This window comes from Aureobasidium pullulans (genome assembly GCF_000721785.1).
Source record: "Aureobasidium pullulans EXF-150 unplaced genomic scaffold scaffold_14, whole genome shotgun sequence".
Taxonomy (NCBI): domain Eukaryota; kingdom Fungi; phylum Ascomycota; class Dothideomycetes; order Dothideales; family Saccotheciaceae; genus Aureobasidium; species Aureobasidium pullulans.
In genome coordinates this window covers 545723-572896 of record NW_021941034.1, presented here as the reverse complement: position 1 = coordinate 572896, position 27174 = coordinate 545723, and the positions used below count along the sequence as shown (strand labels likewise).

Genomic DNA, 27174 nt, shown 5'->3' with positions numbered 1-27174 from the left:
GAGAAGGCTGTTGTGTCTCCCCCGTGCCCTTCGCTGTCGGAAGCCGAAACACCCAACCTCCCTCTTTTGCTCCAATCTGCCCTCGATCGCCAACAACTCCGTTTTCCGAGTCGGCGCCCTCTGCTTCCGTCGACCACCTGTCCACGTATTTCTTCATCTCCCAATCGACCTGTCAAGTGTCGGAATAGCATCACCACAACTGGCTCTGGTGTTTGACACGCCCGACACGCCCACGACCAAGCCTACGCCATGTCGTCTTCATCATCCAACGTCGTCGGCGTGCATTACCGCGTCGGCAAAAAGATTGGCGAGGGTTCCTTCGGTGTCATCTTCGAGGGCACCAACCTGTTGAACAACACTCAGGTTGCCATCAAATTCGTGCGTGCCCACAACAACCTCTTCTTTCCTCCTCTGTCCTGCCAACATGCCCTAACCCGAGCAGGAACCGCGTAAGAGCGATGCTCCCCAGCTGCGTGATGAGTACCGTACATACAAGATCCTTGTAGGATGCCGTGAGTCCTGCCTCTTGCTACCCCAACCTATCACGTCTAACCCCACGTACAGCTGGTATCCCCAATGTTTACTACTTCGGTCAAGAGGGTCTGCACAACATCCTCGTCATTGACCTACTGGGCCCTTCCCTCGAAGACCTGTTCGACCACTGCAACCGTCGCTTCTCTACCAAGACTGTCGTCATGGTCGCCAAGCAGATGCTGTCGCGCGTCCAGACCATCCACGAGAAGAACCTGATATACCGCGACATCAAGCCCGACAACTTCCTCATCGGCCGCCCTGGCACCAAAGCCGCCAACGTTATCCACGTCGTCGACTTCGGCATGGCCAAGCAATACCGTGACCCAAAGACGAAGCAGCACATTCCCTACCGCGAGCGCAAGTCCCTCAGCGGAACAGCCCGTTACATGTCCATCAACACCCACCTGGGCCGTGAGCAGAGTCGCAGAGATGATCTCGAGGCTTTGGGCCACGTCTTCATGTACTTCCTCCGTGGTGGTCTGCCTTGGCAGGGCCTGAAGGCTGCTACCAACAAGCAAAAGTACGAGAAGATTGGAGAGAAGAAGCAGACAACTGCCATTAAGGATCTGTGCGAGGGCTTCCCTGGTAGGCAACCAACAACGCACTCTCAAATTATCGTTGCTAACATATCTCGTTCACAGAGGAATTCAACAAGTACCTTTCGTACGTTCGCAACCTTGGCTTCGAGGACACACCCGACTACGACTACCTGCGCGACCTCTTCACCCAGGCACTGAAGAACAGTGGCGAGGTTGAGGACGGCGAGTACGATTGGATGAAGTTGAACAACGGCAAGGGCTGGGAGGCCATGAAGCAACACCCCAGCCAGGCTCACCTGCATGCCCACCACAACAATGTCGCCAACACTTCTGCCCGCGACGTCCACGCCAACCGTGCCAGTAAGACTCCCATCCCTCCGGGTCGCCTCGAGCAGGAGCTTCCCAAGCCCGGCGCTGTCCGATCACCCGCCCAAGCACAACGCCAGTCGGGCACCAACCGCCACTACAGCCAAGACTACGCTCAGAAGAGGACAAGCCAAGGCGGTGACCTTGCCCCGCCGGAAGGCTCTACTGCCGCTCAATTTGCCAACAGCTCTGGCAACCTCCCTGGCCGCCTGCAAAACACCCAGCCAAGCAGGCAAAGCACCACTCAGCCCTCGGCCCAAGCACAGCGCGTCCAACAGCCTCAACAACAGCCTGAACAGAAGCCTTCAGGCATGCAAAAGTTCTTCAAGGTCCTGTGCTGTGGCTAGATACCCAGCTCTCATCGCTGAGCATTCATGCGAGCCCGTCTATGCTCCCCATCGTCATCACTCTCCTCCCCCCGCTTCTCTTCTACATCTTTCACCTCTTTTACTCTCTCTGCCGCTTCTACGACTTTTACGCAGCGCTACGGGGAAACCAAAAGAAGAGAAAGGAACACCACAAGGACCATTCGCACTGCTCTGTCCGATCGCTTCGCTCGGACGAGAAAACTGCAATCCCATCACCTTGTATCTCTTTTTTACTGTTATACATTCCATACATAATACTTACACCGGCCCGGAGAACCTTTTGAGCAACAAAAATGGGGATGTCTTTGGAAGTACGCTATCGCTCTTGTTTTCGATACTCTGTTCTATCAAAGCAAAAACTTGCATCCTTCCGCATTCTTCTTTCTTTGCTTGAGTCATTCTCATCATTCACCGCCTTTTCAGCTTTCTCACCCTTCCTCAACCATCTCGAAAGCCTCGGGAAAAGAGTAAAAAAGAAATTTCCTTCAATCTTTTCTTTTGTCTTTCTCCTTCGGCTTGAGAATGGGGAGCACTTGGCTGCTGCAGGGCTCTGAGTGTCGAGATCAACAAGGCACCAGCATAGAGCTCGAAAGTCTTACCTGGGAGGTGTCGAGGGCATACATGGGAGATGTAGGAGAAAGATGTGTATCAGGGGAGACCGGTCCTGTTTTTTTTTTGTCGGTTCTGGAAAGCATTGAATTTTTCGATCTTTCCCTTTGTTTTACCATCGTGGTTTTCCTTTTCTGGTTCAGTCGAGCAGGCGTTGGTGTAAAGAAAGGGTAGCGGTCTGTCTGTTGTTGTTTGCATCTTTTCCCTNCCTCGACGTCGCACCTGCGAGCGTGTCAAAAGGTACGATACACAGACCCGAGGCGGGAAATTGCGGCGAGATCGGGAAGCCGGGAGGCAGACACAGCCAGATGGGCTAGGAAGTGGTCGTCGACAATAAAGCTTGGGACGTAACTGTTAGTGAGAGGAGTATGGTGGAAGATGTTCGTAGTTTATATAGCTGCAAGGAAGGTGATTTTCCTTGCATGTGAAGTTATCAAGTCAAGGACGATCCGCACACTAAAAGAGAGGCATGTATCAAGCATTTTGTACATTTACGCCAGACACAAGAAAAAGCACACAGTACAGCGTTGGTTGTAAAACATGTCTTTTGCTAATTCAAAGCTCGTATAGTCATATATCGATACATATGCATGTCTTCTGTTCTTGTCCGAGTTCCGGAATCCCCATTACGCTGATCGAGCAAGTTTCATCCTTCCCATGTTCCCTCATAATGATCTAATGCATGCCCAATCCATATTCGCCATCAAACGCCGCGCAAAAAAGAAACTCGTCTAGGCAACTTACCAAAGAGCACCGTCATTGTCGAAACGGACGAGCTCCTTGCCCGAGTCCTCGACATCTTTCTTGGCCTTCATGCGCATGTAGAAGATGGGGCAATCTCTACTGGAGCAGATGACTTCGTTGTGCATACTGCCCTGGCATCTCTGGCACTGGGTCCAGAGGCGGGCGAAGCGGACCTCGAGTTCAGCGACCTTGCTCAGAGTCTTCTGGTACAGCTCGCCGAGACGGTCACGGTCGTTCTCGCAGACAGCGCCACCCTTCTCGTCCTTGCCGGTTAAAGGCTTCTTGCAACCCATGCAGGTCTCGGTCTTCTTGGCGAACTTCATCAGACCACCCATGGTCGGAGCAGCAACACTGATGGATCGGGTGTGCTCACCAGTCAGAAGCTGACCAGCCTTCTTCTCACCCAAAATGGGCTCGAAGATACGACCTAGAGGCTTGGCGAGCTGGTTGTCGAGGTAGTATCTTGTGTCGATGGGAAGGTTGTTCTCCAACACGAAGATGGGGTCTTCGGACTTCTCGTAGTTCTTTGCGCCAGCTGCACCTTTGACCATGACATATGCGACACGATCACCAAGTGCAGGAGCAGAACCAGCGTCACGCTTCTTCATACGCTCAGCGAGCTCCACGTGAGCCTGTTTGGCAGCGTAGTCGTTCTTGGTCAGGGCTTTGGTGATCACCAAATTGGACATGTCGACCTTGTTTTGCAACAGTTCGGCGATAGTCTCTTTGACGAAGCTGCAAATAGTCAGTATTCAATCGAAGCATTCGAATGCAGATAAAACTCACTCTTGGGCGCCTTGGACGTCGCGATCGATCAACAGCATGCGCAAACTCGTCTCGATGACCGTCTGTACAAGACGACAGTTGTCTCTTCTGACAGTCTCGATACCTTTGCTGTCCATCTTGTCCCACTTGTTGGGATTGGTCCAGTACAGTCCGGCGTAACGCTTCTTGTTGATGAGAAGATATGGGAAGTAAACCTTCTCGAATTCAAGCTTGATAGGCTTGATGAATTTGGAAGAAACGTAATTGGCCGCTTCCTCGCCCAGCTCCATAGCCTTCGCAAGATCATTAGGACCAAATTTGACCATGACCGAATCGGTGTCACCATAGATAACTTCAGCATCATGGCTGTATCCATTGGCGATGGTGTAGCGCTTTTGGACCTCGTCTCTGGTCTTTTCAATCATTTGACGACCATAAGAAGTCGTACTTGAGGCAATGGCAAGACAGGGAAGTTTTCCAACTGTAGCTCCCGTGATACCGTACACACTGTTTGCACTGATCTTCAGAGCCAGCTGTCTACCGTTCAAGACAGCTTTCTTGAATGGGTCCTTTTCCTGAGCCAACTCCTTTCTGGCACGCTTTCTGGCACCCAGAAGTTCTTCCAGAATCTGNGTGAGGAGACCCTTTCGGATTTTTGCCGTGCAGAAGAGATCACCATTAGGCGTGACAATGTAGTCCTCATCCTTTTTGAAGCCCAACTTGTCGACAGCATTCTTGTTGAGCAGAGTGGTGTAGCACAGATTGTGAGCCTGCATGATACTTGGATACAGCGAGGCAAAATCGAGAGTGGCGATGGGAACGTCGTAATAACCTCTGGTGGGTTCGATGACTGTAGCACCTTCGTACTGTTCGTCTGTTCCTTCGCTGCGGAGATTGGGGATGACAAGTTGCTGTTCCAAAGCCTTTCGGAAGAGTTGACTGATGAACTTGACTTGCTGTCCACGAGAGAGGAGGTAATTGAATGGCACACCCGTGACTCTGGCCATCTCAGTGTAATTGACGAGACACAAGAGCTTGTCCATAAGACGTTGTGGAAGGTAAGCATCTTTCAGGCAGTAAACAGCCAATCTTCGTCGTGACTCTGGGGTACCGTTGAACAGCTCAGTAATCATAGTGTGATGTACGTCTTCTTTCTGTTCGTTCAAGAAATGTGCACAGACGGAATTGAGAGTGTAACTTCTGAGCTGGTGGTCTCTCTGAATCAATTGAAGCAGATCGAGTTGAAGACGGCCGTTGGTGTTGGTTGCCTTTGTATCTCTGTTGCCCATCTGCTTGCTCGAGAAGTTTGTGTCCTTTGCAACAGACTGGACGTTTCGTAATCTTGACCAGAATGGGAACTTTCCACACTTCAGGTGCTTCGCTCTGTCCAGCAGATAGGGGAAATCGAAGTTGGAGATGTTGTAGCCGATGATGACATCTGGGTCGACCTTCTCCAGGAAGTCTCGCCAGGCCATCAACATCTTGTCCTCATCTGCAAACTCGAAAATTTGTGTATTGACGATCAAACTGCACGTGTCCAAGCAGAAGACATTGCGCACGAACGGCTTTTCCTCTCCGTATCTTGTGACGACGTTCGCGATCTGGATAACAGGATCCACGTTGGCTTCTGGGAAGATACCTTTGCGACCAGCGCACTCGATATCGAATGAGAGAGTTCTCAAAGGAGCCATCTTGGCCCATTCTCCCTCGGCGGGATGGGCGATGAGATCTCTGTAGTGACAGAAGGCTTCGATCTGACAGTTGGAATGCCTGTCGCGGGCGGGAATCACAGTGTACTTAGATGCAGGCGTCTCGACCCAGGACATGCCCGAGACCTAATTGTGTCAGCAAAGGTGAAGAAAGCGCATGCGTTGAAAAGACATACCTTTGTATCAATCATGAAGCGGAGCACATATTGGATGCTGTCAAAGGTAAGAACACCGCCATCGGCGCCCTTCCAGAGACCTTTGTAGTTGGCACCTCCACTCTCGATCGAAGTCCTCAGCTTGTTGATGTGTTTTGGGTCCGTGACAGTGATCTTGAGATAAGGACTCTTTACGTTTCCTTGAAAGCCGTATAGATTCTCACGGAGAACCATTTGTACCGAGTAGATGACGGGTTGATGTTGAGCGAGATGAGTCTCGAGGTATGCCTTGTAAGACTCGCAGTCGCTCTGTTGGAACGCAGTAGGTGCGGCTACGTAAAGGTAATGCATGAAGTCGGTTACGTGTAATAGGACGGAATGGCCGGTCTAAGAGGGGATGTATTGTCAGTGTCTATCACGAATGTGTACCATTAGTGAGTCGATTACCTCGGTGACACCAAAGAGCTTGATACACGTCTTTCCGCCATGAAGAGTGCCTTCTTCAGCTTCGATCTGTTGGAAGCACAAACTGTCTCTTGTTTCGTCGAAGTCGTCCAGGCTTGGTCGAGCCCATTGTTGGTCTTTCTCGGCATTGTGTTGCTTGAGATGATCGAGATCTTGTGTCAACTTCTCGAGGACTTCCTCTTCGAACTGGCTCTTGACTTGACTAGAGTTGGGACCGCCGGGTGTCTTGAAGTTCTTGGGTTGGCCATTGAGCTTCCTACGCTTGGAGGGGCTGTCTTTCTGGATGTTCTGGCGGGAAGAGGGTGCGTCGACGAGCACACGCTTCTTCGGCTGTACGTCCTGTACTTTGGCGGCAGGCATCTTTGTGGTGATTGAGGTTGTGATGAAAGGCAGGCAAACGTTCAGGACGACGCGTGCTGAGCTGCTCCCCGCGTTTGCTGAGGAAGTCGCGTCTCGAGTGTCATTTCCGCCCGATTGGGATGATGCTGACCTCGCGCGTGCTAGCCAAGCTTCGACCTCGACTCGACCTTCTACTCTCGACCTCGTGCTCTGCATCACGTTCTTTTCTTTAACACGCGCAAGATCAATCTCTGATGACATGTGTCTTCATGATGGAATGCAGTGATATACTGCCGTTCACGTGACCACTCATCATGCTAGACTCGAGATACACTGAAAGGACACTCACTACTCGACCATCAGTCACGTTTATTGCGGACATGTTACATCACAACACAGCATATATGCGATTGTCTTTAGAGGGTTGATTTACCGGACTCTCGAAGCAAGTAATTCATGTTAGGCTCTAGATTACTAGGCAAACGTAGGAACGAAACATAAGACCGTCAACAGCTTCCACACCAACTCCAGCCACAGTGGACCAATTTAACCCACCCTTAACAAAGGAAAACATAACCAGGTCCATCAAACCGCTTGGCGGACGTCTCCAAGTCGTCAAGTTTACGCGCCCATCTGTTCATGTGCACCCTGTTGAGACACAAGCGATTCTCCTTCCGCCTTCTCTAGGGAGCAACGGTTCTTCAACTTCTTGATAGCCCTGAGGAGTCTGCCAGGATGTACGATGACGAACGCCCACATGAGGCCGGCCATTAACGCTGAATCGAAGATGTAAAGATATACCTCCGAATGACCAGTTGGACCATCTGCGCCTTCAACATATTCCGCAATACGGAATATGTTTCTGATCAGCACGAGAACACTCGTAACGTACATGACACGCAGGTGTCTGACCCAATGAACAGTATGATGGACCGAGATAGGTGTGGGTCGGGCGTTGATGCGTCTGTGGAAAACGAGAGCCACAATGATAAAGTAAGCGAAGATGACGAGCTGGAGTACCAAGCCAATCACTGTCACTGTGCGGCCAGTCTTCTGTAGTGAGGCTGATGTAGAACACTGCATGCCGATTCCGCCTATCTGGACCAGGAAACATATGATGTCGAACATCACAAAGATTTTCGACAGCCAGCGGGGACGAATAAGAGTATGATCTTCGTCGGAGTCCAGAGCAACAATAACTCTGCCTAGTGTCATGTACATTGTCGCTGCCAAGAAGATCGGTGCTGGTGTAAGAAGCAAAGCCTGTAACACATAGGCCTTAAAGTTGTTCTGATCGCTGTGTCCCCAGAACCGACCGTAGAGACCACCTGTTTCCACTGTACGAATGTTAGTAACATGCGTCTGAATGTAGAGAACATGTCAAGACGTACTGATACCGCCCAAGATCATAGGAATGAAAAAGCATTGGCGCAATTTGGGAAGATAGAATATGTGGGCGACAGTGGCTACTCCGAAAATTCCCATGAAGATGCCAGCTGCTACAGCGGAGGGTTTGTAGGCATAGAGGACAAGGTGGTCCGGATCGATATTGCTTGGAGCAAGAGCCATGATGGTCGAACGTGAGGTGCTGGTTCGGCAGAATCTTCTTTTTCCAGTTTTTGTTCCAAAGATTAATCTTCTGCTCAAAGAAAGATTGCAAATGGTAGGCGAATATGAGGTGCTTCACAAGAATAACGAATGAAGCACTCGAGTTGGAGGAAAGGCATTCGCCTTCTTATATCTACCTCTGCGCGTGTACCATACGGGGGACATAGTGGCTGTACCTGGCGATCATGAAAATGACGAACCACAACGTTGAGATATCTCTTGGAGATATGCGCAATCGCATCGAAAATAGCATGAAGTGTTGGAGGAAATCTCAAGAAGTGCGTATTCGAGCGCGTATGGTACAGAGGGCTCAATCCCGGCTATCGTTGCCGAGGTAGTCACACCCTTAATTCAGCGGTATCCTCTCAGGCACGCTGCAGTGGCTCAGATCTTGGATAACAAGAGATTCTTATTGCTTATGAGAAGCCGCGTAAGCTTGTTTATCTTTGATGTGTTCTCTCATCTTCAGATCCTCTTATAAATCTTGCTTGGAGTATGTGATGGAATGAATCGCGATACTGAGGGGGGCCGGAGAAACCGTGGGCGTCGCTAACGGGGTGCTGTCACTGGCGTTTGATCTTCGCTTGAACATTTCCTCTTCCAAAAACTTTGACCCTTTTGAACCCGTTCAACCAAATTTGGGCATGCATCATGAGAGGCGGTCCTGTTGGAGAACGGCAGAGACGAACGCATAAGAAGAGTCGCGGTGGTTGCGATCAATGCAAGAAGAGACATTATAAGGTCCAACCGCCTTGAGCTGTCACGCCTGGTCGTATAGCTAACGTGAAGACAGTGTGACGAAGGAAAGCCATCGTGTGGAGGATGTACCAAGAGAAAAGTTGAATGTAGCTTTTCCACAGTTGGAAGCCCAGCTTCGGATGTGTCTGTCAACACTCGGGTGTTCAACGCAATTTCACACAACATCGCCGACCACAATGGAGATCCGGAACAGCCTCTACCTATGGCGGATTTTGAGCTACTTCATCAATCCATCACGAGTACTGCCTACACCATCACACCAGAAGCCAAACCAAACAAGGAAGAAAGTGCCATGGGTCTTCGCTTTCCTTATCTGATGCATTCAAATTTGGCTTTGGCAGCGCTGCATCTGTATTCCGAACAGCCTCATCGACTGGAACTTTTGTCTCGAGCAGCTAATCATCAGCACGCTGCGTTGGCCCTTGTACGACCTCATATTATTGAATCGTCACCTGAGCACAGCCAACCGATATTAGGATTCGCCGCGATTACTTCCATCTTTGCACTGGCAGAGCCAGCTTATGACCCACGAGGCCTTGGTCTGGTACGTGATCCAGTCGAAGAACTGCTCAATTCGTTTCATCTTGGAAGAGGAATCAAGACCATTCTTACGCAGAAATGGGAGGTGCTCCGAGAGAAAGAATCAATCCAGAAGGTCGCTGTGCTCCCGGACCATACGGCGCTCATAGCAACACTAGGCGAGACCTACCCTGCATATTCGAATCTTCAAGATACCATAAATCAGCACTGCCAGGGTGATGAAGCATCAGCTTGTCTGCAGGCTGCTGAGAGGGTGTTCTTCTACATGGCCATCATGGAAACGCATCCAGAGGAAGTCCCAGGCCCAATGTACGTCCAAATGTGGCCCATAAACGTGAGCTCGCTTTTCCTCGATATGCTCGCAGACCGTCATCCGATCTCTCTCGTTGTCTTGGCCCACTACGCAGCGCTCATGAGGTTGAGGTCGAACACTTGGTGGCTGCAAAGATGGCCTTCGGCCCTGTTGCAACATGTAGCTGCAACACTGGATGTCGTGCTACTACCAAGCCTTGACTGGCCTAGACAGAAAATCTTTCTACTAGATCAGGCTCTTCCGTCTCCCGTGGAGATGATAAACACCTGATGAGAAGTGGCTTGACGGAATTATGAAGCATCTTCTTTGCCCAGGAAATGATTCTCTAGGAGTCACTCTGGGAGGCAAATTGCTGTCATCAATCACTTTGAAAGCTCGGCATAAGTATCATGCAGGATACCATGAAGCATCGCGAGACTCGGACCACCCGGGCGATATCGGGTATCCAATACGGCTCTATCACTACTGCGTACGATGCAATGTGAAGCCTTGCAATGCCGCAAGCAACGAGATGCCAACCACCAGATCTTCGCAATCATGCACGAAGTCAATACCGAAGACCAATAGACTTCGGCAATACGAGCACTATCACCAACGTCTGAGAACCTTTGTAGCGAGAGAAAGCACGAGTACACGCCACTCAACCATCGCTTGATTTACTAGCACAACATCCTTGCTGTACACAACACAGTTTATGGAGGTATCGCAACGTTCTCAGTGGTCGGTCGGGACAATCAAGTTCGCCTTCGCTCAGTGCAAGACTGTGCCCGCCATGAACACCAACAATCGTTTCACTTCCATGTCAAGCCGTAGCAAGAGTACAAACCTTGACTCACTCTTTAGAAGCCATCGAAGATGTATGCCTCATGGTGGCAGTGCTCAGGCATTACTCGTAAGCCGATGAGTCGTTTGACAGGCCAAGGTACTCTCGCTTCGGGCGGGCCGCCGGTTGTTCAGTTGTTCATACCATGACGTCGATGTGAACTGCTCTCAAGCTATTAAATGATATCTCCACCTTCCAGGACGCATTGGTAGCAGGCTTTGTGCTTCACCATCATTTTAGGATGCTTTTCTCGACAAGCTGTGACTGTTGGCCCATGAAACTTCCTGGAGAGCCGGAAGCCTCATCCGTCAGCAGGTGAACAAACGGCAAGAAAGTCACATTCTGGAAGGCAACGGATGCTCCGAGAGCGTACACTTGGAGCACTACCTGGCGTTTTCAGCCTTGGGGCTTCGTAATGGATGGGAAGGTGCGACGAAAGGGCAAGATCCGGGTATCAGAATCGAGATGACAGCCTCTTAGGCAAGGCTGAATAGTTGGCAGTAGAATGGTGGAAGAATGTTCTAGCGTCGCCCTGACCACCCAAAGGCAAGCGTTGATAACAAACGGAAAGGGTTCCATGTTCGGCTTATGCATGCTTCAATTCAACATACGCGCCTCTTTAGCAAGCAGATAAAGACATATACAGACTTAGTCCCAAGCTAGAATTCTTTACTCAGAACTTACTCGAGTAGTCCTCGGCGGATTCCTACTAGATGCTACCGACCCTGAGTATCCGCGTAGCTACCTTCTAGTGACTTGGCTTCGTAGGAGGGCATCGGATAGTGAAGCTCGTGCACTTGGTATAAGTTTACTCCGGCCGGGAGTGTGGTGTTTCATCCTCCCGGCCGAACGCTCCTTCTAATATACGAAACCAATCTTTAACACGGGATGACATATCGTATGCCGAAACACAGCAGGCGCAACTGTTGCTTATGGTTTAGATCGGATAACAAATCGAGAAGTAGATTCAGATCGAAAAAGATACTTCGAGGTACTCTTTCCAGAAGCTCTTGAGACTTGAGATGAATTTTGTGAGGTTCAAGAAGCGACGCTACGGGTATCTGAAGCAAAAATAGAAAATCTACCAACATTCGTGTCCATGATTCATTTCAATTCTCAGCCCGCCTCTGGCAGAGGTACGAATACTTTTTTGGAGGATCTCACAAACATGCATTCAACCACGTCTTGTATCACGCAAGGTTGGCTTGGAGGACACTCTGGGGGAGCAGCAACACATAATATATTGCGTGCAGATCAAGTAACCCTGGTCGTCAAGGATGCGGTAGAAGGGTTCACCCGGAGTCCCGGACGATAAAGCTCCGATGTCTCTGCGGCTCACCGCGCTAGTGTTTTGCCCCGACCGTTAGCATCCTCGAGCTTGTGTGGGTCCGACGTTGACGGCTCGTGCTGCTGGCGGCGGGTGTTCCTGAATGGTGCCTGCGTTTTCTTCACGGATCGTCAAGCCACGAGAACAGGGGTCAGGGGGCCAAGACAAAACACTTGCCGATCAGGTCAGCGAGCCAGTGTCGAGAGGCACCAACAACCGGCAGCGCACGGCGCTTTGTGACGTGACGTCGGTCCAGCGTGCAGGGAGAGGGGACAATCAGTACGAGCTAGGACGAGAAGGGGGACTCGGCCGATAAGGAATCGAGGCATCGACCATGATAGAGAAATAGCCGAACGTCGACGCAGCATGTCTGACAAAGAGTCGACCAAAAGATTCGTACGGGCTGCATGTGGACGTTGTGTCTAGATGGCGGTTTGGACAGTGTGTATGTTGATGCAGTAGTTACTTGTCAGGAGGTACTCAAAATAAGTATGGTCTCTTTATGGGATATAGGCCTAGTTGTGCCGTACACGCGGTCGAGAGCAGCGGAAGTGGAATACACAGACATGATAGTGGGCTGCTATTCGTAAACTAGTAGGGCACGGGGTTTGTAGGCGCGAGTTGGTCGCCAAGGCAGCGGTATCCGTGTCCGAGTCGCGGAGGAGACAAGTTAACCTACGGCACGATGCATTGGTTGCATGCAGGGCAGCATTCGTCTCGCGACATCTGCGACTGGTATTGGTAGAGAGGTGGAGGGAGGATGACGGATGGCGGCGGCAGCAGTAGCAGCTATTTACAGTGGTGGATCGAAGGAGGAGTTCGTGTGCCTAAACACGCACGTTGGCTCACAGGGCACAGCGTCGATAGCGAGATAGCAACAGCTGGCTGAAGAAGAGCGGGCACGCGGGAACAAGAGGTCGACAGACAACAGCACAAACGCCCATGACGGCACCAGAATGTTCAAGGAGCATCACATCGGTCGGGCGATTGGAAGGTTGTGTGGAAAACAGACGAGCGGCCGTGGAGGAGCGTCCGAAAGCGGCATGGTCTGGTATGTGGGTCGTGCCTGCCTCGTGCGTTTCACAAACGTGATTCGCGCTTTTGGCGCTTGTGCTTGACTTTGCTCCGACTCGCTCGTCGAAGCGTGGACCCGTGGAGCGTGGACCGTGGCCGTCAGTGTCTCTCAAAGGGGGGAGGGCACGCTCTTCTCGTGTGTGTTTCGCCTGCCCAAAGCACTTTATCCTCGCCTTTCTCTTTGCAACATCTCTCTTTTCCCTTTCTATTGCTCCTGTGCGCCGCTTCATCACTCCCTTAAGCTGCGGTCTAATTCCTTCGCACATCATATCCTTCTCTTTGCTTCTTTGATTAGCCACGACTATCCAACACGCTTACCCTATCTGTATCGCTGCTTTGGCCAGTTCGGCAGACCGTCACTCCTTCCGGCTGTCACCTCTACCTTCCTTCCAACAACAACACAGGCTTCCTGCTTTCTTCCTAATTCGACTCCTTTGATCCTCGTGCCTTCCTTCAGCTGTTGCTCTCGGCATTGTCTCGATTGAGCACACGGATTGACCCACAGACAAAGACTTCCGAACTTCGATTCAGCCTCGGTCTGAACTGCCTGCTTCTTTGACACTGCCCAGCTGCAACTGCCATTGGCGGCTTATAATCATCAAGAACAACAAACTCATCCTTTAGCCATCTATAATCAACAACATATACACCATGGACTCCAAAGACATGGGACCAATGGACTCGGCGTCGCCAGGCACTCCCTCCCCCGCGACCCCTCTCACCGCAAGTGGCTCTTCCTCGAGGAGGCCACCGCGCAAGAGCACTCTTACCCAACAACAAAAGAACCAGAAGAGACAACGTGCTACTCAAGACCAGCTCATCACTTTGGAAGTCGAGTTCAACAAGAACCCCACCCCTACCGCCGCTGTCCGTGAGAGAATTGCCGATGAAATCAACATGACTGAGAGATCAGTCCAAATCTGGTTCCAGAACAGGTAAGTCCCCTCGTACAGAGACGACCCACGTTGCGTATCTAATACCATTGCAGACGTGCCAAGATTAAGAACATTGCAAGAAAGAGCATTGAGAACGGTGAGGACTGCGAGAGCATTCCCGAGTCGATGCGCCGCCATCTCGCAATGCAAGCGCTTGAGTCTGGAAAGGGCTTCTTCCCTAACCTCATGGGCCCCGGCGGTAATGGCTACGGCTACACTCCCGGCACCATGAGCCTCAACTCCGATGCAGGCACCGGAAAAGTTGGTGAGTTTTAACATCGTATTGTTACGCATATGTCCCGAGCTAACCCCTGTGTAGTCATCCAACACTTTGCATGTCGCTCCCTCTCGATCGGTTCCTGGCGCAGAGTCGGCCAAAGCCAGATGGACCTGATTATCTTCTACTCGCCCGAGAAGGCTTGTGTTACATACTACATCAACAACGACTCGGCTGGCTACAAGATTGAATACCCCTTCGCTTGGATTAAGAACATAAACCTTGTCCAAGGTGAGGTCACAACCGCTGCTGAGGGCGCTTCTCAGAGATTGGGCGCTCTGGTGGTCGAATTGGTTCGTCCCCCCAAGTTCTACATGGACAGCTCCGGCAGCGGTGGCTTCTACGAGTGTGGTGATTTCACAGAGGACCAACAGGCCAGCAAGATCATGGTCCACCAGCTCGGCGGCCCCTCCAAGGCTCTCAGTGGTCAACTGGCCAAGCTCGTCTCTCTTGACTCTTTCCAGAACCGCCACACCATGCTTGACCCCACCCACTTTGCCATGGCTGCTGCGTCAGCTCCTGTCTCACCTGTTTCTTTCAGACCCGCCAGTCAGCCCAACCACTTAGTACACCCTCACTCGGGCGTTTTCCAGGACTCTGCCATGGGTCTCATGGGCCCGCCTGCTCCTCGCGGCCACAAGAGACAGCGTAGTCGTTCGGTTCCTGCCGCTATTGACCTCTCAATGCTCAGAAACAACCCAATGCCTTCTTTCCTCATTCAGCACGAACCCAACACACCCGCTCAGCCTCTCCAAGACACTGCCATCTTTGCTCCTCAGCCTCAGCACCACCACGGTTTCTCCACAGGCATGGGTCCTAACAGCCTTAGCATCGATACCTCCGCTGGATATGGCATGGACTTTAGACAATTCGCCGGCCCAATGTCTGCCACCACTCTCAACTCTCCGAGCGACTTTGGTACTCCTGGATTCTTCAACCCTGGCCCTACCAGCGACATGATGGCTCACTCCAACCTCAACACCCCGTACTCGAGTTCCTTCCTCTCGGTCGATCCATCCGCTATGATCGGTACCAGCAACACTCCTGTCTCATGCCTTAGCGGTGGTGATCCAGTCATTGCAGACCAATCACCGCCTCTCAACGGTCTTGGCCGCAGCCAATCGGACGACATCTTCAGCACTCCTGGAGGTGACAACGGCTTGAACGACGATGCTCTCTGCCTTTCATCTGATGTCTACAACAAGTCGATGGGTATGGGTTTCCACAGCCCTCTTCCTGACGAGCACATGGGTTTCGACTCGTCGCTCTCAGAGGCTCACTACGACTACAACTCGCCTATTCCTGCAAACAAGATGAACCTGCCTTTCCGCATGCCTAACGAGACTCCCATGCACCAGCAGTCGCCTAACCCCGCTCAAATGGCTATGCACCAAGATTCTGCTATTGCTTTCCAGTCGCCTACGCATATGGGCCACGGTGACCATGGCCATAACCTCTACCAGACACCCAAAGTTAACGGTACTGGTATGTTCCATGACAGCAAGATGTACCAATCACCAATGCACGAGTCGGCATACTCAACACCAGCTCACCACCCTTCCCACCTTCAGAATCACGACGTGTACCACAGCCCTAGCTTGGGTGCAAACGATCACCAAAACCAACATGGCGAGGAGATTGACATGTCAAGCTTTGTGCAGTACGGTACCATCGATCCCGCCAGTCTTTAAGCGCACATGTCTCTTAGACTACAGCCTGCTGGCGGGGCTGAGCATTCCACCCTAGAATGGGTGAGGAAGGCAGCAAAAAAGAACAGCCGCAGATCGGCTACGAACTACATGAGCGAGTAGAGAGCTCGAGACTCTTACTACTGGTGTTCGCCGGATAATCTTTTGAATTTATTTCCTATATTTGCGATTTCCTTGAGTCGGACCATTTGGAACAGGCGGATATGTTTTAGGTTCGGTGGGGAGTTGTTCGCTTTCATCACCTTTCGCTTTCTTCGATTCTTGTTATACCCCAGATATCTCTTGTTCTTTTTTCTTTCTGTCAATTCATGGTTTGCGTTGCTTCTCAAGCATTGCTCACCCAGAGCCAATTTCTTACCATTTGGTGTTTTGCTTTATATTTTCCTCATACTTTTTCTTCTTTCCAAAGCATCGCATCGGTCGTTCCCGCGATCATCTGTTTTTCTTCTATTCTAGTGCATAAAGCACTGCTGGCATTTGGCATATCGATCTTGATCTCGACAGCTGTTGGACCGCTCGATTCGAGCGGACGAAAGCAAACGCTCGCCGCCCCCCTTCGAAAGAACGATAAAGGGGGACGGAAGAAGACGTTATGCATATCCGTTTCGACACTCGGGTGGCCTTCTTTTACACAAGGTTGAGGGATCCTGATGACGCCTCTTGCTTCTATTTGTTTCTTTGTTTTGTTTCCTTGTTTACCTTCTTTCTTTTGTTAGGATCACCACTCGAATGGAAGGAAAGTGGGACTCGGTCGCACTGGGAACTGGTCAGGCGCTCTTGTTGTATTCGTAGCTATCTTGCAAAAAAGAAGAGACCGAACCCTATCCCTTTCACCCTCACGGCAAGGCTGGGTTTCCTCCGAAGGGTTAGACTTGGGATCAATGTTCCTCTATCAAAAATTCCAAACACGTTTTCTGAACTCTCTCGACCTTCCTGTTTCGAACCCACGTATTCCGGTCCGCATTCGCATTTGCATTTGCATTTGCTTTCTACATTCTTCTGGCAGTGTCAATGCTTTCCCTCGGATGCTTGTTTGAGAATAAAGGGGGAGAATTCCACAACGGTCTTTCCGGGCTCCATAAAACGGCCAGACCGAGCTTTTCTTGTTGCATGACAGGTCCTCGGGTCTTTGGGGTCTTTTTCCATCTTTTCTTGTTTCGGTTTCAGGGGGTCAAAACGGGCGTACCGTTTGTCTACCGGCATACGGTTGAATACTCTAGCTTCATGTACAAGAACCATGGAATCGGCATCGTGATCATGAATCGTGAAGATCGAAGCGGAAGGGAAGGGGGAGGGAAGGGAAGGCCTCGGAGATGGGGACCGAAGCATCGCACGTGATTGATGTGTACTTGGTGACCATGAATGTATCCGGATATTTTTGTTTGTTGACAGACCTCGCTGGTATGCCTAGTAGTGCTTGGAGTTCCGCGATTTCTCTCCCGTGGAAGCGAGAAGTACGTACGTGCAACTCGTTTCTTCCCTTTTGTAACTCACTCCGTACACTTTCTCATCCTGGAGAATACATCAGGGTATCATCCTCTAATTACTCATCATCCTATGCTTTGATTCACATTTTTCCTTTTTGGCCTTTGCAGAAACAACAACAACAACAACAATTATATCCAGGGGTCCCCAACGAAGATGCATCTCATTGACTACACAGCTTATGTTACTACATCATTGTCAGTTGAGACAGGGGAAACAAAGCCCGCAATACCGACCCGTAGATGTCGAATCGGATCGTCTGGTTGATCGAATATCGACATACAGTAACCGGCCATTTTGTCGAACAGACGAATTTGATACGTGGTGCTTCCCACGCTGCATGTCGATCTGGCATTACCTTCTACTCGCCAGTCGTCTTGTTCCACGCCATATATCCTGACGATAGTGTTTTGCTCAGAAGTTGGACAAGAGTTTCCGATTAGAAGGAGATACTCAGTAATCGAAATGAATCGAGAAGGGGTGACTTGATAGACTGAGAAGGTGCGATCGACCAAGGTAAAATATGATGGGAAAAGAACGACATGGCAAGTAAGGAAAAAGCGATCAGAAAGTATGGCCCAGGAGGAATAAAACAACATAGCCGCTATTGCTTTGAGATGAGAAGTCTAAACATATAGAATCCTCACCTCCTGTATACCTTCTTTGATTCTTTAGTCCACCAAGCTAGAGTCTACGGTATTCTTCAAAAGCGAGTAGGATAGGGCCTACGATTGTCGAGGAAGTCCTCTGATCGATCTCAAGTCACCATGGGTCAAAAGATGATGTCTATCAAGACCATGTTTGATGTATATCGTTCAGATGTATATCACCTTCGCCGTGAATGAGTGGTGCAGACTGCTGTGTATTGCTTATCCTCACTCATCTTGTCTGTACCACCTGATAGTCAGACAGTGTAACTCATATGATACAGATATGCCTTGGTTATAGCACAGAGGCATATATTGTGTGCCCACTTTGCTCTTGCGCGTGGTGTAGTAAGCCATCAATAGTGGAAGAACGATCAAAGAAGAACGAGAGAAGATGATCCAATGGTCCAGGCGCTCTGAATAGAGAGAGAATAGAGGTAAGCAGAGAAGTGTATAAAGGGGAAAAAAGGTATAATATAATGCAATGCTTGTACGCCATCGCCATGCTTTGAAAGGGAAAAACAGATCGACCGGAAGAGAATTGCAGCCACAACCACAGCATCCAAAGAGAGAGAACAGTACGAAAGGTCGCTGCACCTTTCATCCCTCACCAATCAATGGCCCAATTGCCCGCCGTCTTCCAAAACTCCTCGAGCACCTGTCTCAATGCAACATTCGGCCTCAAGTCCTTTACCGTCAACGGCTCCCTCGTCAACGGATCCACCGGACTGTTTTTCAAGTACTCCAGCAATGTCGCTCTCTCATACGAATGGCCCGTCCTCGTAATAACCGGATCATGCATAATCTCAAAACTTATCGTGTCCACCAAGTAATCAGGAACCTCTCTGGCCTGGTGATTCTGAGGATCCGCCAGTGCAAACACAGTGTGTAGTTCATCCAGTTTTCCTTGGTGTGTTTCCAGAATCTCGGCGCGGCGTTCTTGGGCTTCAATGACACCGATTCGTTGTTGTGACAAAGCGATTTCTGTATCAGAGAGATCGTTGCGTTTGTTCGTTTCCAGATTTTCTTCCAATTCGGCGAGGATGTCGCCTCTTTTGCGCCTGCGTTCGCGTTCCCTAGCTGCGAACTTCTCTTTCTTGCATTTGAGGACCAATTCGGAGAGGGAAGGGAGTGCGGCGATTGCTTTGGTAGCTTCGGCTTGAGGAGGATGCATGGCTTGGTTGTAGGCTGTCAAGGCCGAGTGGAGGGCTTCATTGGGGTGGTGGAGAGCGAGTTGGGCTTGGGCGAGGTAGAAGTAGGACTTGAAGTTGAAGCCGTCGCGAGGCGTGTACTCGAGACTCTTGAGGCAGTCTTCCAGTACGCCTTGCCATCTTTGGAGTCTGATGCGAGCGAGTGCGCGGTTGGTAAAGATGAGAGGGTTGCGAGAGTACTTTGTAATTGCGGCCGTGTATCGTTCTTCTGCTGCTATGTAGTCGCCGGCTTTGAATAGATCGTTGCCTTCCTGTTTTAGTTTGTCGGCGAGGTGGGCCATTTTGGCGATTCGAACGAGGCACAGTCGGAGATTGGCCGACTGGTCACACCGGACAAGGGCAACTAGTTGCAGAAAGACAGTCGTGTCGTCGCTGGTCGCATGTTGACATGGCCTTCGAATGTTCTAGCGCTCCGGATGCGGCAGTGATATGTCATCGGACCTTATCTCCGAACTTCCGCATCCGACTGCACACGGATGATATCTGCCTACGAGTGTCTACAAGTGAGTAGTGAAGTATCCTTGGTCATGGACGACACAGAAATCCTATTTCAAGCCTGCTAACGAGGAGTCACAACTTCGAGACAGTACCTTTTGTTCCTGGCCAGATGGGAAGCACAGTACCACATATGTGGAACTAACTTGGTGGGAACATCATCTTTTGTTTGTTTCTTGTGACGCCATGCATGCAGCAATAGAGCTCCAATTTCCTCCGCACCGCACCCCATCTTTTCTAGACCGTGTTTGCTTGGTATACCCATTTCCATGCTTTCTTCATTATTCGTTTATTCGTTCCAGCTGAAACTGCCTCCCCTCGGCATGCAAAGACCATGGCCACCCTGCCTCACTTTTCTCCTGCTCGTGTAATGTCGCTGCTGACTTCCAATCCAAGCGCCTTGTCGTCACTTCTTGTAACACTGCCTCAATCCACTTCCAGTTCCTCAGTGTCGTTGGTTTGCTCCGACATCTCGCTGTCGTAGGTGGAAGTCGATCCTCTTCTCTTCTCGCGCTTGAAGGTTGCTGCCTCATCGGCCAAAAGCTCAGACACTTCTTCACTGGTGTGAGTGACTGTAGGTGGCTCACCCTTCATACAGCCGAAACGGACTCTCTTCTTACTTGTCATGAGAGGGCTGATGGCGTCAAAGTTCTTCATCTTGTAGATGGGTGTGTGAGAGAAGTGTTTGCGCACGCTGTTCTTCATGCAACCGAAGCGGACGCGCTTTCTGGGAGGACTTGATGTCTGTGATGAGCTGCTGAGTTCTGCTGTATCAATGTCGATGATCTCGTCGCTGAAGCTGACGCGATGGGCCTGTGTCTGCTCAGGTGCTGGGATTTCGACGACACTGATTTTGCTGTTGAATCGGACACCTCTAGCCTTGATAGATTCCTTGTGCTTGCTTGATGAGACAGGGATGTCGAGAGCATCAGAGAGGTCGGTAAGGTTGATGAAAGGTGACATGTTGATGGAGTCGTTGATGGATGTGTTTGATGTGTTGTGTGCTTGAATGTGTTGGAGGATTGCTGGTAGAGAGATGCGTCTGCTGCGGCGGCCGCTGCTTGGCGAACGCGTACGTTGAAGGGCCATGTTGGGTGCCATTGCCTTTAAAGTAGGAAGCGTGATGGACAGCGTTGGCGTGACGTGGTCTATGTTGTATGGATTGATGATCAAAGGCTCAGAGAACGAATGGAGGCGGATCGCGGTAAGAAGGGATCCGTAGCAGATGCGCGCATTATATGCTTTTTGTGAATAAGTCGACAATACTCAAAGTTGCTAGTCGAGTGAGACAGGAAAATGCAATGTCGACGCAACTTAGAGGTAGACGTCGACCACCAAGGCTGTCGTTTCATTCATTGGCTCTAGACCGGCCAGCCGAACCAACGTCAGCAAATCACATTTGTTTATGGCCGATGATATCACTTTTCTGAGAGGCTGCGAATGAAGCAAGAAACATCACAAGCTGGATGACTGTTTGTGTGCTTCTGCCTTGTCATGTTTGTTACACGGTTCCTGATTCGACCTCATGGCCCCTCCCCCACGCCTGTCACCTCACCAGCAACACAGCCGTGGACCAAGACCATGTCATGGGTGAAGGACAACTTTGAAACATTACAAAGCACACGTTAAATCAAGGCCGTATTGCGAATGAGATAATCTGCTTTCATTAATTATGTCCTGTTCTACTGTAGCAAGTACTTACAACGTAGTTATACAGTATTAGGTGGTTGTGCAAGCCTTATTACCGGCCGAGTCTTTAGCCTCTACCCTCGCCATGTCACCAAGTCCGACTCTTTCTCAGCGCCTTGCAGCTGCTCTCACCATCTCGAAACATTCATAGCTCGTCCTTCCCCGCTCATGCAAACCCAAGAGCTATCCAACTCGCACCAGCTGCGTACAGCGTACTATCTTCAAAAGTCTTCAGCGACCAACGGAATCCTTGTGTATCAACATCGTTCACATCAACAGAAACCCGCAAGTCTGCGTTACCCGCCATGTCAATCATGTTGAGAGCGCACAAGACCGTTGGAGCAGGTCTATGCGATTTGAATGCGCCATCGTCGAACTTGACTTGCGAAGTCGTTTCTGGTATCGGGTTGCTCCAACTCCTGACGTCTCCTGTTTGGAAGCTGCCAAACTGTACGTAACGTTTGCGCTTTGGGAAAGCGATCCAGCACATTGCTCCTCCAAAGAGCAGGCTGTCTCCCCAGGTATCGATGTGCGCCGTAAAACCCGTGCGAGTGATGTTGGTAGCGTAAGCTCTTATCCTGTAGTTTCTGTCACCGCTGGCCATGTCTATCCGGTTCAACCAGCAGACGACATCGCAGTCGTCTTTGAAGGCTTGAGGAAAGGTGAAGTGTCGCGAGTTCTCTTGCTGTGCTCCTTTCTTGCTTGCGCCATTATTTGCGGGTAGGTCATGTGTGTCGAATTGACCGAACAGGCAGTCTTTGGCGTAGGCTTTGTGCTCGATCCAGGTCGCGCTCGCAGAGTAGAGGATGGACCTCTCGCCCCAGGTTTCCAGAGTTATCCGAAACGCGTCGGTGGTAATCTTGTCTGCGACTAGATTCGCTCTGACTGGTGCTTCGCATGACAGGTCGAGTGATCGGAAGCCTGCTGCCAGGTTCGGCGGCTCTTTGTAGTGGTTGCGCGGCAGAGAAACGATACGTGATGTAGACTTGCAAGGCTTCGATCGCGGTCGCACTTCTTCCGTGGTGAAGATACCGGTGTCCGGTCCGGGAGTATCAAGGTGAACCATGCTGGGGAGTGTCTTTCGTCTGAGGTCGCAAAGCGAAGGGTAAGTTCACAGGGTACAAGTAGATGCGAAGGACGAGAGAGACTACTGCAGACCAAGCGGGCACGTCGACGACATGCTGACGCCCTTTTGTCCACTTACCTTGAAGACTAAACTCAAACCCGCTGCGGTCTCAACTTCCAATGAGATCGTTGTGCATGGAGGACGAGTTGCATTGGCCGATTTCAATATGATCTGCCTGTATCGGTTATACTTGCCTGATCTTCATCTGACGTAAATCATCCTGTGGCTTGTGCCAGGATCCTGGAAGTGATGAGGACGGCAAGACGAGACACCCCAGAGATACGGGACAGAAACAAGGCTTTGGGTGGCTGATTTGAAAAAGACACAAGTTGAGGAAGAGAGGAAAGTCAAGAGATGAAGTCGAAGAAAAGCAAGGTTCTCGCAAAGCTATTATGGTATACCGTTGACCGCTCCCGAAACCCAAACCCAGAAAATAAAGTGAACCATCCGAAGCCATCATGTTATTCGTGAAAGGGTAGAATGTGTGTGCTTGAAGGCCGACGTGATAGAATCAAGTCTCGAGCAAGAGCACTGAGCCTGCGATCACTTCTTCTCATTTTTGCCGCCGAAGAAGCTTCCAACGTAGCTGCCCGCACCCTTTGCGCCCTCGCTGACCTTGCTGGCGCCAGATTGAGCACTGGAGCCCATGGCACCGGCGTAGCTGCCGCTGTCGTCCTTGCCGCCTCTCTCGGTGCGGTTGATGCCCTCCTTGGAGACGTGGTCACCGACTGGCTGTAGAAGACCACCCTGGCCGATCTGTCCGGCAGCGAGGTTGTTCACACCATCTTGAAGGTTGTCGACTTGTTCGTTGCCAGTAACCTTGGTCTTGCTGAGTTGGTCTTTTGAGGAGTCAGCATGACAGTTGAGTACGCGCACATGACAGGACGAGCTCACCCTTGGTAGCGTATGAGGCCTTGTTGTCCTTGGTGAAATAGTAGAGAACGTTGTCCTCGACCCAGGGCATCCAGTTCTCGTACTGCTTGTTGTACTGATTCTTTGACCACTCCATGTTTGTGTTGTTGTGGGGATGAGGTGGTTGTTGGTTTTGAGACTTTGGTTCGAGAGGTTGAGACAGGTAAAATCAAGTGAAGAGCAGAGAGAACAGCAAGAGTCGGGAATGCTTTTTGTTTTGTATCACAAGGGAAGCAAGTCTTTAGAGATCGATCACACACTCAAGGAAACTGCTATCGACTCTTTCACATGCTCTGCCGCTTTCCTGCATAGTGACGTGGGTTGGTCGTGGGGGTGCGTCACGCTCAGCCACCCAGAAATCTGGGCTGGACGCTCATGATCTCCATTGTGGCACACATGAGACGTGGATCGGCAAGTATTCACGCGCAACAAGGCCTGGAAGAACTGTGGTGGAAAAATGCCATCTTTGCGAGGCCAGTTTTGACAAGAAATGCAGCCTTATTGGCGCGAAAAGCAGTGCAAGCCCTATGTATGTGTTTGTATCTAGAAGAGAACAAGAAAAGAAAAAAAGGTCGTGGAAAGGCCATGAACATCGTTATTCAACAACGAGATTGCGTCTTCTTGAGAGACTGCTCGTACGAACGGGCTCACTTCCAATCCGAGGACTTAAAGGCGAATACTGCGTCAAGCTGGCGATGCGGCGCCTCTTAGGCACGTACTGACTCTCTTCGAGCTGCACAGCAGCACGGCGCTCCAAGATGCGTCTCGCTGCTTCAGAATGAGAGGACGTTGACCCGTATTGGCTACCTTCTCCTTGTACATTTGCACGTCTAGCTGCCAGAGTCTCCCGCAGGCTAGGTGAATGCTGAACCCCAGGATTGTAATCGGTTCTGCGTGCTGATGACTGTCTCATATGGCCGAGATCAGTCATAGCACGAGAAGGCGCCCGTGAAGGAATGTCCTGCTGCGTTTCATCCTCGACTTGAGAGTATCTTGACTGCTGCATACTCGTTCCCGGGCGATTGTAACGGGAGGCATAGTCAGTCTGGTCATGACTGGGTGACAAGTCCTGGCTGAGGTATTGGTCGTTTGCTTCGCGCGGGCTAGTAGTGATGGTATTGCCCAATCCCAAGCCAAGTAAACTACTTCTTCGGCTGTCGAGACGGCTCATGGATCTGGTGGGCTCCGTTCTCAATTGAAGGTCTTGAGGGCCGAGACTAGCTCTCCGAGCATACCGCGATGATGGTGTTTCTCCTTGCAGATGAGAGGAATTCATAGGAGAGGCTTTGATAGTCGGACTTGCAAGATCTGACTTGCCTTCGCAGAGAGCGATGCAAAGATCGGTAAGGTTTCTGCACATGCTGTCGGCCTTCCTTCTGATATGCCTTTCTGAGACGGTCCCACCGTTCACCATGGACGCAGCTGTGAAGGCAGTGCCTTGCGGTCCACCACTACCTGTCATGGCAGCAAGCGCTAGAGCGTCAGAAGCGGTTACTTCGAGAGACCGATATAATTGTGGGCTAAGCACGTTTTTTGCTTTTCCGAGAGCGCTGTGCAACAGAGGATGCAGGTTAGCTGTAGAGAGACCGGGAGTATTGACGTCAGTCGGCACACTGCTTTGTTTTCGAGCATGCTTGGGCGAGGATGATATAGTAGTCGGAGCAGTGGTCGCTGTACGGGGACGTTCGAATGATTGGTTCGTAGCATTTGCACTGGAAGGCGAGGCCTTTCCACCAATCTCGAGACTACGAATGCGTGATTTGAGGTCGTCCAGTTCATCCCACACGGTAGACGGAGCATTGACAGAATCTACCGACTCACTCTCTGCGTTGGAGCCTTTTCGAGCGGTTGGGGCGGGTGACATGGTCGGAGTGATCAGGCCTTGAGCAAGTCGCTCGGAGAGACTGGAGAGATTACGGGCACCGCCCAAGGGTTCGTATGCTTTGCCGACACGGTACATGCGGCGTTGCCTTGGTATGGCTTCGGAGACTGGACCAGTGGCACGCTTAGAGGGGAACTTGAGCACATCTGGAGAGGCGTTCCACTCGCGGGCAGCAGCCTCGAAGGACGACGAGGTGGTTGTTCCAATGGCATAGCGAGGTTTGCGCATAGAAGCACGCAGCGAGGGGGTCCGGAGGTTGTCTGAGGTCTGGGCTGGGCTGGGTGAGTGCTGAGCGCGCAACTCGGCCAGCCTACTCGCATTGAGGCTCTCGTTGGATGGAGCGCGTTCTCGCACATTCAATGGCTTGCGCAACGGCACTGGGAAGACATGAGCGTGTATTGAGCGAGCAGCAGCGGAGACTAGTCTTACCTTTTCCATTGGCGGGATCCGAATCGTTCAAGGCGAGGCTCAGAAACAGATCGTCGCTGGGGTTGGCCGTCTGGCGCATCCTCGACACACTTACCCTCCTACTTTGGCTTCCACTGTCATGATCGCTTGTCGACATTTCCAGACGAGATGATCATAGGAGCATTCTTCTACGCGACTTCACTTTTTTGTGGAGGTTGCACGCCTAATCTGCGCCCTAAGTGGGTGTTTGTTTTCCTTCCTGCTTTCCTGCTCTTTGCGCGCAAGCTCTTCCAGCGGACCAGGCAAACTTTTGACGCGCGCAATCGACGAGCAGCCTGAGGTTCGGGGGGCAATGATGGTGCGGTAGCAATCGACGACGTGATGAAGGCGGTATGCAGGCGGAGACGGTGGTAGACAGCAGTAGTAACAGCAGTAGCAGCAGTAGCAGCAACAGTAGGGAGAGATGGCGTGTGTCGCAGGTTTGGCTTCACCCGCCAAACTACCAGCCTACAGGCTACCAGCCACCCCTGGCACAAAAGCTCAATGAAGCTGCTTCGACTCCCGTGCTTAAACTCGATTTGGCCAACTTCTGCCATAGCAACACACTATTGTCCAACAATCATTATGAAGTCTCAAACTCGCTTAGCCCCAGCCCTTGTCCCGACCTCGTGTGCTGACACGCCGAGAAGTGTCACTTGTGTTTGCTGTCGCAACATGGCTGGAGTCCCCGCCTACATGGCTCACTGAAGTTGACAAAAGCAATCTGCGAGCCGTTTGCACCAGGTGAGCAGCATGCCGTTGGCAGCATCATAAGCACACGAGAAGAGGCTCGGGCGACTTGCCCTGCAGTCTGCACACCTCGTGTCGAATTAGAAATAAACCCACGGTGCCGTTGGCCTAAACTCGATACGTTGGTACGCGAGACAGCCTTGGGGAACATCCTCATTATATTGCTCCTGATAGACAGCACTCGACGCGCAAACACTTGTTCTTTGCGGCAATCGGGGCAGTCGTCATTGAGATAGATTGCAACAGCGCCGTCGGCGTTTCAGCATCTTGACGACCTCGCAAGACTCCTCGACAAGATGAAACTTAGCGGCACAGAAAAGTCAACTTGCTGAGCTAGAGATTAAAAATAGCAACTCCCACAGCACCCTTGGCGTCCATTCCAGAGAACCGTCACAACCGTTTCTGTCTGGTCCCATCTCTCTCCTCTCTCTCAAGCGCGCGCAGGTCGGTATTGGCCGGATTCTGTTCTCTTTGCCCTTTGTCCCTTTCTGCCTGCTTCTCCTTGTAAGGGCTCCTAATATCATATCACCCACCATATCTCGTCCCCGATAACAGCAGCGACCCTGACGCTG

The 27174-nt window shown here is 51.0% G+C and overlaps 11 protein-coding genes across 11 annotated transcripts; 4 read left to right on the top strand and 7 right to left on the bottom strand.

The window, feature by feature from the left end:
• Positions 1-249: 249 nt before the first annotated feature.
• M438DRAFT_277547 (CK1/CK1/CK1-G protein kinase) lies at positions 250-1786 on the top strand (the record flags this gene model as incomplete). Its single annotated transcript, XM_029900935.1, has 4 exons — positions 250-378; positions 443-512; positions 565-1119; positions 1176-1786. 4 exons carry the CDS (start codon positions 250-252, stop codon positions 1784-1786), a joined length of 1365 nt encoding a protein of 454 aa, XP_029758781.1.
• Positions 1787-2945: 1159 nt separating this feature from the next.
• On the bottom strand, positions 2946-6636 carry M438DRAFT_367080 (DNA polymerase delta catalytic subunit). Its single transcript, XM_029907931.1, has 4 exons — positions 6237-6636; positions 5811-6176; positions 3947-5760; positions 2946-3895 (listed from the first exon to the last, which is right to left on the bottom strand). Exons 1-4 carry the CDS (start codon positions 6612-6614, stop codon positions 3157-3159), a joined length of 3297 nt encoding a protein of 1098 aa, XP_029758780.1. The 5' UTR covers positions 6615-6636; the 3' UTR covers positions 2946-3156.
• A 388-nt stretch (positions 6637-7024) lies between these two features.
• Positions 7025-8441, bottom strand: M438DRAFT_322714 (RTA1-domain-containing protein). The gene is made up of 2 exons (XM_029902974.1): positions 7985-8441; positions 7025-7930 (listed from the first exon to the last, which is right to left on the bottom strand). Exons 1-2 carry the CDS (start codon positions 8160-8162, stop codon positions 7215-7217), a joined length of 894 nt encoding a protein of 297 aa, XP_029758779.1. The 5' UTR covers positions 8163-8441; the 3' UTR covers positions 7025-7214.
• A 411-nt stretch (positions 8442-8852) lies between these two features.
• On the top strand, positions 8853-10083 carry M438DRAFT_277439 (uncharacterized protein; the record flags this gene model as incomplete). The annotated part of the gene is made up of 2 exons (XM_029900930.1): positions 8853-8942; positions 8995-10083. 2 exons carry the CDS (start codon positions 8853-8855, stop codon positions 10081-10083), a joined length of 1179 nt encoding a protein of 392 aa, XP_029758778.1.
• Positions 10084-13688: 3605 nt separating this feature from the next.
• Positions 13689-15940, top strand: M438DRAFT_337107 (uncharacterized protein; the record flags this gene model as incomplete). Its single annotated transcript, XM_029903955.1, has 3 exons — positions 13689-13972; positions 14026-14237; positions 14292-15940. 3 exons carry the CDS (start codon positions 13689-13691, stop codon positions 15938-15940), a joined length of 2145 nt encoding a protein of 714 aa, XP_029758777.1.
• Positions 15941-18697: 2757 nt separating this feature from the next.
• On the bottom strand, positions 18698-19582 carry M438DRAFT_357128 (U-box-domain-containing protein; the record flags this gene model as incomplete). Its single annotated transcript, XM_029907149.1, has 1 exon — positions 18698-19582. One exon carries the CDS (start codon positions 19580-19582, stop codon positions 18698-18700), a length of 885 nt encoding a protein of 294 aa, XP_029758776.1.
• Positions 19583-19829: 247 nt separating this feature from the next.
• On the bottom strand, positions 19830-21029 carry M438DRAFT_347336 (uncharacterized protein). Its single transcript, XM_029905879.1, has one exon. The coding sequence runs from the start codon at positions 20883-20885 to the stop codon at positions 20223-20225; it is 663 nt and encodes a 220-aa protein (XP_029758775.1). The 5' UTR covers positions 20886-21029; the 3' UTR covers positions 19830-20222.
• A 131-nt stretch (positions 21030-21160) lies between these two features.
• M438DRAFT_347334 (uncharacterized protein) lies at positions 21161-22722 on the bottom strand. Its single transcript, XM_029905878.1, has 2 exons — positions 21499-22722; positions 21161-21453 (listed from the first exon to the last, which is right to left on the bottom strand). Exon 1 carries the CDS (start codon positions 22549-22551, stop codon positions 21652-21654), a length of 900 nt encoding a protein of 299 aa, XP_029758774.1. The 5' UTR covers positions 22552-22722; the 3' UTR covers positions 21161-21453; positions 21499-21651.
• A 432-nt stretch (positions 22723-23154) lies between these two features.
• M438DRAFT_376108 (uncharacterized protein) lies at positions 23155-23620 on the bottom strand (the record flags this gene model as incomplete). Its single annotated transcript, XM_029908638.1, has 2 exons — positions 23155-23450; positions 23488-23620. The coding sequence occupies 2 exons, from the start codon at positions 23618-23620 to the stop codon at positions 23155-23157; spliced, it is 429 nt and encodes a 142-aa protein (XP_029758773.1).
• M438DRAFT_382382 (uncharacterized protein) lies at positions 23158-24010 on the top strand. The gene has a single exon (XM_029908920.1). The coding sequence runs from the start codon at positions 23639-23641 to the stop codon at positions 23900-23902; it is 264 nt and encodes an 87-aa protein (XP_029758772.1). The 5' UTR covers positions 23158-23638; the 3' UTR covers positions 23903-24010.
• Positions 24011-24118: 108 nt separating this feature from the next.
• On the bottom strand, positions 24119-25913 carry M438DRAFT_337102 (uncharacterized protein; the record flags this gene model as incomplete). Its single annotated transcript, XM_029903954.1, has 2 exons — positions 24119-25782; positions 25835-25913. The coding sequence occupies 2 exons, from the start codon at positions 25911-25913 to the stop codon at positions 24119-24121; spliced, it is 1743 nt and encodes a 580-aa protein (XP_029758771.1).
• Positions 25914-27174: the final 1261 nt, after the last annotated feature.